At 37.6% G+C, this 12,525-nt stretch overlaps 1 protein-coding gene and 1 pseudogene across 3 annotated transcripts; one reads left to right on the plus strand and one right to left on the minus strand.

The window, feature by feature from the left end:
- Positions 1-451: 451 nt before the first annotated feature.
- Positions 452-8,437, minus strand: LOC122646592 (transcription factor SRM1-like). Of its 3 annotated transcripts, none has more exons than XM_043840176.1 (3): positions 8,380-8,437; positions 6,593-6,994; positions 452-1,302 (listed from the first exon to the last, which is right to left on the minus strand). In XM_043840176.1, the coding sequence occupies exons 2-3, from the start codon at positions 6,976-6,978 to the stop codon at positions 804-806; spliced, it is 885 nt and encodes a 294-aa protein (XP_043696111.1). In that variant the 5' UTR covers positions 6,979-6,994; positions 8,380-8,437; the 3' UTR covers positions 452-803. The 3 variants fall into 3 exon arrangements, with proteins under 3 accessions (XP_043696111.1, XP_043696110.1, XP_043696109.1); XM_043840175.1 differs by having other exon boundaries at positions 6,593-7,073; XM_043840174.1 differs by lacking the exon at positions 8,380-8,437 and having other exon boundaries at positions 6,593-7,551.
- Positions 8,438-10,218: 1,781 nt separating this feature from the next.
- On the plus strand, positions 10,219-11,764 carry LOC122645086 (annotated as a pseudogene).
- The last annotated feature ends 761 nt before the right edge of the window (positions 11,765-12,525 follow it).

A 12,525-nucleotide genomic window follows, 5' to 3' on the forward strand; every position in this document is an offset into this window, starting at 1 on the left:
CAAACAACATCTCAAGGAAAACCCTTTCCTTCCCAAGCATCTTCCCAGAATTGCAACCAAATACAGCCTAGGCACAACCTTGGCAGAGTATTAGATTCAACCTACCCCAGAGGCCCAAAGTATCACAAATACTGCCTGAAAAACACAAAAAGGAAATTCATGCATTACCTGTCAATGAGATTCATGCCATCAAATTCACATGGTTAAGTACTGCATATAACTAAAAACCCGAAATGGTCAACAACATGCAATAGAACAGAGTCGGGTCGGGTTGAATATTGCAGCAAAAGCCAAAAGGAGACTTGGACCAGCAGGCCAAAACTAGAAGCATACTGATTCACCACACAGCTAAACCTAAGGAAAAGAAGCATGCAATTCTATAAATGTATCTTTACTGATACCAAATAGTCCACAAGAGAAGATCAGCTTTGCCAAACATGGCACAATACTCTTACCACTGGAATAAGTCAAATAAGAATTGGGTTCTTTACACCTTGCTTTGTCTTAGCACCTAACACTAATACTAATGGTAATGAACAAAAGAAACAGAAATAACCTGCTCCACACACTAACTTCCAAATTTTCCTATACATGTACATGTAATTCCTTTCCTATGGTTTATTTCCATCACAATTAGAATTGGCAAATCTCATACCTAAGTCTAGACTAAGAATATACCCACAATGGCACTAGATAACCTTTGCTTGCAACTTAGGCTATCCTGTTCTGCCCTAAGCAGAGAGGACCCATCACGAGCTGCCCATTCTCTTTCTTTTATACACTGGATGGCTGACAATGTAAAATCATCTGTGAGCAGATGTATGTGGCATTGGGTATGTCATTGGAGTCACGTTCATTGGGGTACCAGGAACAATAGGTCCAGGTACTGGAGGTTGCACACCGTATGCCATATGTGGAGGGCCGGGAAGCTTTAAAGGAGTGCCAACCGCTGAAATGAGGGGGCCTCCAATCGGTTGGCCTATGGTAGTACCATATACACCAACTCCAGGGCCACCAGCTGGGGCCTGAGGTGGTGTTTTGGAAGATTTACCTAAAGATCCAGCAGTAGACCCATTTGTTTGACCAGTGATTGGACCTTGGGGTGCTGTTACATCTCCATTCCCCACATTTGTAATATCATGGATGCTTGATCTTCTCCTGTCTCTGTTCATTGAGTTCAGGCGTATAAAATATTTTTGTGCATGACTGGCCACCTGTGTAGGAGTTCTAGACACCACAAAGTTTCGAGATATGCTCCGCCAATCGCCCTTTCCATATTTTTCCAATCCAAGAAGAAATAACCTGATCCATTAAAAATACACAGGATTTAAGGTAGTAAAAAAATAAATTAACTAGAATAACATTGAAGCATGAATCTTGATCCAAATAAAAGAACAGCAAGTTATGTAATGTTCTATGACCATATCTACAAACACCACAGAGATACAAAGGGGGCAATGGTTTCAACACTAAAAATGGTTATAAAAGTTACCAAATTGGGATTTAGAAACACAATTCACAACAAATGAATGACAGGCAACTGATTTTAAGAGCAAGGGAGTTGCCAATTTGAAGCGAAGTGCATATGTTAAACACAAAGAGCAACATTTACCATCAAACACCAAAAGATATATCAGCAAAACTATTTAGATCAGATGTCAAGATGCAGTTGCTAATGTTCAATTCTCAAGGTTGGTCAGGAATATTTTTATGACATACTCAAATACATTGCTATTTCCAAACCGGGGAATTCTAGTGGAAGATTAGCTTGCGAAAATCACAGGTATTGGAATAAGGACATGATTAAGAGAAAAGTGAACAACTCAATCAAAACAAATTTGATATGCATAAAATTCTGCTAGAATGCTGTAATTATTAAGTATAACAGGTTTGCAAAAGATTATCTGATTCTCACGGACAGATTCAGAGATGTGCAGTAATCCTACTGGAAGTAGAAAAGTTGGAAAGCTGCAGAATTCGATGGGCAGATAGATCTATGGGTTTCAGATCAGAATAAAGATTAATTAGAGACCAGAAAACAGAGATAAAACCAGGGTTCAGAAAGTGTCGGGCTCCTCTCCGAGGACCCCAGCACCCAGGGAGTGCCCAGAGAGGCATCCAATGGCGCTGGGCTTCTGGGCACGCGGGGATGTGTGCCCGGCACCCATCCCGATGTGCCCAGCAGCCCAGCGCTGTTGGATGCCTCACTGGGCACTCTCTGGGCACTGGGCTCCCTGGATAGGAGCCGGATCCATTCAGAAATCAGAATTGAAGAATTTTAGCAAAAGAAGGATTTCTGAAATCAATAGATAATGCAGGTCTAAGCACAGATCAGAAACTATATTCAGATACAGCAATAGCAGTAGAACAGCAATCTGATACTAGATCTAGACTATCAGTACAAAAAACTGAGATCTAGAGGATGTATAGTAGCAGTTTGATTTTTAGTTTTGATTGGAAAGATCAAAATTTTAAAATAGTACTGTAACTAGAACTTGATATAGAAATTCTAAACAGCAAACAGAAGAAGAATAGAGCAGAATTTCAGAAACTAGCCTTGTAATTAATGGAGAAGAAGAAGAGAAGAGAAGAAATCAGGACTGGGGCACCAATTCTGTATGCAGCTCAACAGCTACAAAACTGTTGACTCTAATTGATGATGAGTATATTACATAAATAAAGACCTAAAATTCCTAAAAAAAAAATTTAGTCATAAAAGGACTCCTAAGTCTCTTATACCGACTTGAAGTTAATAGACTCAAAACAGAACTCTTAAAAGCTATTAAGTATCCTAATTTAACTCAAACACTTGACCACTAATCCTGTATATTATTTTTATACCTACTTTATGGGCATTAAATTATGCCGTTATAATGAAACCAAAGAAAATGAAAGGCCCAACCTACCATAACTAACCAAAGCTTGTTTCCAGCCCATTGGACTGCGACCAGAACTTTATGGGTCTCCCAAGTTTGTGCGTGGGCCTCCTTACAAAATAGCATTGATCCATCGACTCACCAACCCGTTCAAGTTTCCACTTATAACTAGAGGACAAAAGGGTGTTAGATTTTATATGTCAAATTTAATAACATTTCAGCTAACCCCAAACAGCTAAGGAAATAAACTGAGATTTATGACCACAAGTGCACCTATTTTTTGTTTGTGCGCTTGTTTCTGATACAACCACAAGGTCGATAGAAAAAAAAAGAAGACTAAAAAGAAGCATGAAAACATATTCTAAATTGGGATTTAGAAACATTCTATCCGCAGCTATACATTGATTAGATCAGATAGGTCCTACCTGAGACAATACTAAAGAGTGAAGATCTTCAAAAGTAACCTGATGCTTAGAAGGAGAAACCCACTAACTAATTAAAGAAATATGCAAAAAAATAAATATATAAATAAAGGTGTGAAGAAACATGAGATCACAAGAACAAACACAGAAGCGAAATAGTTACATACGACTTTCACACTTCGCAGTTTCTGATAATCGCTTTGTGGGGGGAGGGGGAGAGAACCTCTGAACAGAAGGTTATATAATCAGCTCACGTCCACACCTTCTGATAAGCAGAACAGTTTTAAATATTCCAACATACAAGAGATGACTAAGCTGAAAAGATAGACACAGTGACAAACTGAAATGGACATACAAACAGACTGCCCAACGAACCCCCAACACACACATGCACATCAACAAGAAAAGGAAAACGAACCACAACACAAAGGGGGCAATGGTTTCAAAATTTGGTGTTCTCAAAACATGATTTTACTAGATTGTATAGGAGTCCTAGGAAATTCTGGTACTAGGGCATGCAACTGAACATTTTAGTTTTCATTTGGCGATTATACGATCAGCTAGCTCTTGATACTGAATTTGAAAGTTCTCCATTCTAAAAAAGCAATAGGACTGGACCATCCTGTAAAAGTAAAGACATGGAATTTGTACAGTTATAAGATCAGCTTGCTCTTTTTACCGAATTTGAAAGTTCTCCATTCTAACAAAGCAATAGGACTGGATCATCCTGTAAATTTAAAGACATGGAATTTGTACAGTTATGTCATATTATTAAATAGACTATGATATTGGGTTATATAATGTACGAATTAAACCAAGGTACAACAAACTGTATTTTCTATGTACAGTTCTTAGAAAATAAAAACCCAAGAAAAGAGAAAACGGGTGAAGTAAATACACATTCGGCAAGCAATTTCATGAAAACTTGGAAAACACCCTTGTTCCTAATCTAAACTACAGGGCTCAAGCAGATGATAATTGAGTTATGTGGATGTGTGTAGTTTACATATTAACTCTATTTGAATAGAATGGACTCTGAAAATTATTCGAAGGACAGAAGCATCACAAAGCCATATGCAAAAATTTCCAATTAGATGGAAAGAAGCCACAAAAGCTCATAATTCTAAAAACCAGACCAGAGTGGACAATATAATGAGGTTTAACTGCTGGACATATGGTTCTATGAACCATCCAATTATTAGAGCTAAGCTTCTAGAAGGAATTTCCATTTTGGCCTGATTTCTCCATTTGTAAAATTACGCCCTTTCTTGCATCCAACACCCCTCCCTCAAGCTCCCAAATTTGCAGATTGCACTGGGGTAAGGGGTTGCAAAATGCCAAAAATGATGAGGGATATTAGCCAACTCTCTCTATCTCCCTCCCCCAAAATCCATTAGCTGAAAAGCACAGTTTTCTTTGGGGGGGTCTGCATGCATTTGTGTTTGTGTGTGCGAGTAATCACTCCAGGAAGTTTCTGTATTGGTTTACAAATAGACAGGCAAGGGTTTTCACAATCCAGATATCCTAGAATTGTGAAATTGAAAGTGGATCACCATAGGTTTGAAGTTCTTCTAGTAGTAGTAATGGACACGTAATGTAGTTCAACAGCTGCACTGTAAGGTGTTCTAGTGTTCTATGGTGCTTTTTTTAATTACTTATTGACAGTAATGCAGTACAGGTTGAAGGCTCCACAAGGACGAAGGAATGCCAAAGGACCTGGGAGTAAGAAAAGGGTTTATGGAGCAAGAATGACTTGAGAACTCATAATCTAATGGAAGATATGGTACGGTAGATTGGAGTAAGAAAAGGGTTTATTTACGCATTCCCAGGTAGTTAGTACAAAGCTTTGCTTACTGTAATGTCTGCTATGTTGAGTATATATCCATAAACACAGACACACTTGGCGATCACTCATACACAGTCAATGAACCCATAGCCTGAAGTGAGATTGAAATCCTAGATAGGTATTATTGAATCAGAAAAGTTCATTAGTTTATGCTAAAAGCTCTAAAGCCTATTAGTTCCAATATCACTGCCAACAGATGTTCCTTAATAACCATGCCATGATCCCCGTAGGGTGTTATCATACATGGCTGGGGGCACAAATCTAATAACTTTGAAAGGAAATGAAGATGAATAATGACACTTTTAATTTATGTTTAAAATCATACGAAGCTGTGAGAATTGAACGAGGACTTGGCCAAATCAAGTGGAAAATTCATTAAATAGGCTGTGCACTTCCTAAAAATAGAGATTCCGCTTTCCCATCAATTGAACAATGCACTTCCACTCTTGTACAAGGATTTTAAGACTGCGATAGAACCCAGGATCATTCTCCAGCGATACTGACCTCGATCAGCAGATCCATCTGGCGTGCAAGAATTAACCCATTTAACTAATCTAGGTCCAAAGTATTTTATTCCTATGTTCACCCCTAAGAGACTGAATGTGTAAGGCTCTGAAGTGTTCCAAGTAAGTGATTTAGCAATCCACTTATTACAATATCTCTTTTCTGTTTACAAGATCCATCTTTCTCAAGGCTAAGAGCAGACAATTTAGTGGAAAAACAGAAGAAACCAAATGGCTTTGCATCATTTAACTTATCCTGGACAAGTGGCACTCAATTCACTATATCAAGCAGTTCAAAATTTCCTTAAGCTTCATGTATCTTGAGTTTTAATACACATATAACAGAACTACAAGTCTACAACTAAGCCCTATTATGAAAACCTCAAGGCTTCCCCATATCAATCCAAGTTCCCTGTCAGATAATATTAATTTGCAAGCCTGATGATTAATACCTCAGTTTGGGTTCCTCTGTCAGTTAACCAAGCTATAGGAGCAGAATAAATTTCCTTAAGCTTCATGTATCTTGAATTTTAATGCACATATAACAGAACTACAAGTCTGCAACCAAGCCCTATTATGAAAACCTCATGGCTTCCCCATCTCACTCCAAGTTCCCTGTCAGGTAATAATTTGCACGCCTGATGGTTAATACCTCAGTTTGGGTTCCTCTGTCAGTTAACCAAGCCATAGGAGCAGAATAAGAAGCACAGAAGAAATACTGTTTCAATGGCATATTGAGTTCAAAGTAAGTAGCATCAGGACAAGAACCTAATAGAGAGTAGAGAACTTTCTCCAAAGCATAATATAAAATTAAACTGTAGAGACCCACTAATAAATAAAATAATGCAACTGTAACCAATCTTTACCAAAGGCAATATATCAGCATTAGAGTATCCAACGCCAAACCAGAAAATAAACAAAAAACAACTACACATATGCCTCTACCTGTGTTCTTCCTCAGTCCAAGCTATGCCCTTGCGCCGTTCTTGTTCAGACCTTGATGTTTTTCCTCCATGATTAGATTCATTATGAAATTCGCCAGAGTGGCTGCCCTTTTTACTAGTCCCAGCCTCACCTGCCTGGTCTGTTGAACCCTCTGAAGTAGTAGTATAGGACGGCAGAGAAATATGTCCAGATTCAATCCCATTAATATCTTCAACTAAAAGCTCATAATGATGTTTGATCTCTGCAACAGTTTTCCCCAGTACATCAGCTGCAATCTTTTCCCACCGATCCTCGGAATCCTCAGGATGAATTGCAAGGGCATTCTCGAACGCCTTCTCCTGCTCCCAACTCCACAAGGAGCTACTGCTTGTCTCATCTGTAATCATCTACCCTTGTTCAAATCTGTCCAGAAGGGTTTCATCCACAGGAGGTAGCTTGAAAGGGGAGACCCAAAAGGAAATCTACGTAACCTATTGGAAATCTACAACAAAATCAATCCCCAAAACCATAAATGAATGCACAGAAGATGAATGAAAGGTTTCCTTTCAATTTCTATATTATTCTTTTGTCCATTTCAGGAGGATTTCTACATGGATGCAAAAGGAATCCTGATTTTCTATACCATCTCTTGAAATTTGGAACTAAATTATTTCTGTAAAAGATATCAATACCAACTAGTTAATTGGTGGACAGGAATTGTTTAGTTCAAGAGCTATACCTATATTATAACAATTCTTTTTTCAGGGATGCAGGTGCAGAGAGCAAATGTTTAAGAATAGATGTAAGAAAACAGAATCAACCAAACCACTCCAAAAAATAAAATTACCCAAAGAGAGCCAGAGACAACCACCTCAAAGACCACAAAATAAAGAGAAGGAGAATGACAGGGAGGAGGAGGCAAGGAATTCAATGGTGATTTGCTCCACAATAGGAATAGGATTTCTGGAAGAATTCAGGGTCCTTTAGTTTGATAGATCATGAAAAATATCTTCTTAGTCAAAATAAAAAATGTAATAAATGATGGCGTGGGCCAACAAAAAGAAAAGAAAATATAAATGGTGCGCAGTTCAATCAGTACAAAACTACTGTTTATGGATAGTGAAATGTGAAAGTGACAATTAGGAAACCAGGACCTAAAAAAAGAAGAGGGAGAAAAAATCGAAATCTCTGTCTAGGGTTTGCAATGATCATCCTTCATAGAGCCCCATGCCTTGTTCCCTTTTGCAGATTAACCAAACAATGAGAATCACACCATTAACAAAATACCCTTTTCCTCATGGATTGACATACAATATAATCAGTATAACAGTCAAAAATAATTTCTTTCAGAAACAAACAACATGAATTAACACCAAACCACCAGAAAACCCCACCTCAAAAAAACCATCTTTTTCCTCTGATAAAGACCCTTACAGTAAAACCCCACGCAATGATTCCTAGATTCTAACCATGATTGTGAAGACCCTCACCAGATTTCCCACCCCTTTCACTGTTCAAACCCCAACATTGATAGACAACAATAATCATAATGTTGATACTTAATAAACAAAATAAGAAACAATTTTTTTTTTCTTTTCTTTTTCCCCTGTTCAGAGGGTAACGGGAACTCAAAGGAAAGAGGGGGAAAAAACCCAAACTAACATTCAACTGCCAATACTTTTCAGTTTACGACAGATTTTTTCGTTTTTGATTTCTGGCTGAACAGAAGCCTAACCTTTAGCAAGGAAGATCTTCCACCAGTTCTTATACCTTAATTTCTGGAAAATAGCAAAAAGACAGAAAAGTACCTAACATCAGTAACACATTCTATAATTAGCCGTGACCATAAATTTCAAAATTTTCTAGTTATGAGTTATGACTGTCTTATGAACAAAAGCATAAAAATACTGACCCGAGACCTGATAACCCCCAAAATCTACCACTGCAGAGAAAAAGGGGGGAAAAATAGGGATTCTTATGTGAGGAAGGAAATACCCAAAACGCAGAAGAGAACCCCACCCCCCCCCCCCCCCCCCAAAAAAAAATTTATTAGGAGCAACCCAGAAACTAGACGGGCCGAAAAGCCATGAAAAACAAAATTTTGATGAACAAAAGACCCCTTAAAGGGAATGAAATTACAAGGGTAGGGCTAGAAATTTCACGCCATTGATGGGTTATCTTGAAAGATCTACACGGGGGCTAATGTCAGGGTCCCATGGACAACTATTTGCAGAGAGACAGCTGGGATTGAAAAGGCTCCAAGTTAGTTAAGGTGGAAAACTGGAATCTGCAAATACCCATTAACATCTGACCAAAGAAAGTAGAGAGAAGAGGCGAGGTAACGATCTGCAGTTGTAGAAGAAATTGTTTTAATCGAAAAAAGAAAAATAAAGTTATTCACCTCTTTGATTCCTTCCTCAGCAGGAAATCGTCTAAGTAAAAATGGTTTTCTAACTCTTTGAGTACTGACTCGTTTCTTCTCTCTTTCCAGTGCAGCTATTTTGCCTACTTTCAGTTCCCCATTCGTCTTTACCAAAAAACCACTTTTGGATTTGGGTTGGTTTGAGTTGTCTCTAATAACTTGTTTCTCAGATAGATTCAAGCCTTAAATGGCTCTTCTTAGTTGGTTGCTGATACTTTTTTCCTCCTTTAGATAAGGGGGCCAATGATTGAACTGATAATCGATTCGATTTTATTTTAGATTTAAGAAGTCAAACCGTTTGTTAAACAGCTTAATTTACCATGTCAGATTGAATCAATTGTCCAAAACCAATTTTACATATTAAAACAATTAAAAATAGTATTTGCACCCAAAAAAAAAAAAATCAATGAAAAATAGTATAGTTGCGTTTGTTATGCATTCTAAGTCGATTCACATTCTCAAACAATAAAAATAATTGTTTTCTATCGTCGAAGAATAAGAATTTGACCTAGAATACATACCAAACACAACCTATATCTTGTATTCTCTATTTTTTTTTTTTGGGTAAAGATATCTTGTATTCTCTATTTGCTCCTAGTGTTTGCAATGGATTTACATTGTGTAAATTATGTTAAATTCATTTTTATGTCTTAAGTCACAATTTGGGCTTTGATGTCATGGTTCAAGCCTTGCAACATCAAAATTTTTTAATATTTGGATTAAAAAGAAATAAATTTGTTTTCAATTAAACCCAAAATTGATAACTTGAACCAGCAATAAAAATGACATTGATACCAATAAAACCATTTAAAAGAAATTGTTTAAATGATTTGGTCTAGTTTCTATCCTTCATACTTTGAATTGAACCAAAAACCAAATCAATTAACACCTTTATAATTGGGGTTGTAAGATGGTTTTATGAAGTGGAATGGGTGTCGAAATTGGTCTCCTCGATTCTGACTCGGATTGGACAGAGGCCAAATGCTATATTAGATCGGCTTTCAAAACGATTAGTAAAATAATAAAATAAAAAAAATAGAGAAAAAGCATGCTCTCTCTCTCTCTCTCTCTCTCGCCCTCTCCTGCTCTCCCTTGCTCTCCCTCTTGGGCTTCCCTCCCCCTCTTTCTATCCGACTCTCCTTCCCCCTTTGTTGGGATATTGAATTATAACTATATTTGTTTTTTGTGATTATTAACTTGTGTTTACTTATGAAAAAGCCTAAGTATGACAGGTCAATTAGGTTAGATTAGCTTTCATAAGTTGTATATTACTTCATGTATGTAACTTTATTTTGTACTGTATGCTAATGGTAAGTCTTTATTTAGGGAAATACGAAACACCTCCTGAAAATAGGACGATACTCAGGTCACCGCTTCATATTTGAAAATACTCAAATCACCCCCTCTACACTAACGGTGTTACTCTGTTGTTAATTATTAGTGTAAAAAGACTATTTTACCTTTGTACTAAATCATTAGAATTAAATTTACAATACTACCCTTTCCTTCATCTTCAACCTAAAATATCCCACTGCCTCTGCTTCGCCCAGGCAGCACCACCGCTGCCGCCTCAGCTTCCCTAAGGAGGTCCAAAAATGCCACTGCAAATTCCACTCCACCCCGCTATTTAAAGTCGGAACTTGTTTTTTTAATTCCCTTCTTCTCATTTGAATCCTCTTCTCGTCTTCTCCTCTTCTCCTCTTCTCTTCTTCTTGATCATTCTTCTCTCTCACTCCCTCTCGCTCTCGCGTTGTTATCTTTACGTAATCAGAGAGAGAAAATGTTTAAATCTCTCTTTCTTTTTTTATTCTTTCACACTCAAATTACATAAAAAAGTGCAGATGATTGCCGAAGTATATTAAGGATTCAGTTTTCTTCTCTCTTTGTAGATAACTCCAAGAACAAAAAGATTTCGGAAACGTCAATCGGTTACTCTCATTTCAGTTTCTGTAAGTGTTACTCTGTTTTCTTCTTCTTCGTTCGAGGTTTGTTCTACGATCTGATTTTATGATGTTAACGTAACTTTAGATCATAGAATTTTAAAAAGGTTTAGCAGCTTCTAGCCTTAGTTGAAACTTGAATTTCACGCACATTGGTGATTAACCTCACTGTCCTGCCATTAGCTGCAGTTCCTCCGGTTAGCCTCTCTGTCCCGCCACTAGCTTCAGTTCCTTCTATCAGCCCAAGTGTCCCACCAGTTACTAGCAACCGTTCCCAGTCCCCTGAGACCTACACCGTCGGAGACACCTTGGGATGGATCGTCCCTCCTGGTGGCGCCACCGCTTACACCGCTTGGGCTGCTGGAAAGACCTTTCTCGTCGGATACACTCTTTGTAAGTGTATTTAATCCCTTCTCTCTTCTCCAGATTGATTGTGTTTGGTGCTTGTGATTTAATTAATCCAATTTCAACGATATTAATTGCAGACTTCAACTTCACCACCACAATGTGGCGATTGTAACAAAATCAGGATTCGAGTCTTGCAGCAACAGTAGTATCATCGGGTCTCTTATAACAACCGGCCCAGCTAAAGTGGTTTTAGATACGGAAGGAGAGAAATACTACATCTGCACCTTCACAAGGCACTGCCAGTTGGGTCAAAAGCTTGCGATTAACGTCACCGGCACCGCTTCGCCGCCCAGTGCCTCACCGCCATCCTCACCATCTACGCCCAACTCTGCACACAACTCTAGAATTAGAATCACCGACTTCTCTATTAACTTTAAAAGTATACTCTTCTTAAGGGTAGTTTTGGATTTTCAAAAAATTTAACTCGCTGACTTCATCAGTTAACTAACGATAGGGCCTAATTTAGGTATAGGGCTCTAATGCAGGAGGTGATCTGAGTATTTTCAAATATGAGGGAGTGATCTAAGTATCAGTTTATTTTCAAGGGGTGTTTCGTAATTTTCTCTAATAATAATAACAATCTGATAGAACCTTTTAAGTTATAAAAATGGACCATGCATGTTGTTTTAGGCCACCCATTCATCATTATTGTTCATGCCTCAAGAGTGACAAGCCAAAATTAATGGGTTGTCTGTTGATTTATTTGCAACTTTTCCCAAAGATATTGACAATTAATTTTCCTTGGGAATTATAAAACTAAGCCTCTGTTTGGTTGCAAGGGGAATTAAAGGGTAGGGAAGGAAACTTTTCAAACTTAAAAAAGAAACTTTTATAATTATTACCCATGTGATTATATAAACTATTTAAATTTCTTACCATATCTAATAAAAATATATTTTATATGTAATATTTATTTTACATTTTAAACCAAAGGGAAATAGATGCAAAATAAAGTGAAATTTAATAACCAAATATGGAATGATTTGCAGTTAGATATATTGTCACATGGTGTCAGATGGGGTAATGAATGAAAATTTCACTTCCTTTCCCTTTAATTCCTCTTGCAATCAAACAGAGTCTAACTGAATAGAATATTTCGTTTGGAAACTTGAGGCTTGCTTAGGTAAGCAATGGATCTGAAAAAATCGAGCTGGAATAGGCTTCGGCTTCATCGGCACTGACTT

The sequence above is a fragment of the Telopea speciosissima genome, chromosome 11, assembly GCF_018873765.1.
Source record: "Telopea speciosissima isolate NSW1024214 ecotype Mountain lineage chromosome 11, Tspe_v1, whole genome shotgun sequence".
NCBI classification, from domain to species: Eukaryota; Viridiplantae; Streptophyta; class Magnoliopsida; order Proteales; family Proteaceae; genus Telopea; species Telopea speciosissima.

What these genes read in the sequence shown, in the direction of transcription:
- LOC122646592 (XM_043840176.1), bottom strand. Translation starts at nt 6,978, where the DNA reads ATGATTACAGATGAGACAAGCAGTAGCTCCTTGTGGAGTTGGGAGCAG. An exon ending in TGGACTGAGGAAGAACACAG is followed by an intron (nt 1,303 to 6,592) that starts GTAGAGGCATAT and finishes TTAATGGATCAG; the next exon opens with GTTATTTCTTCTTGGATTGG.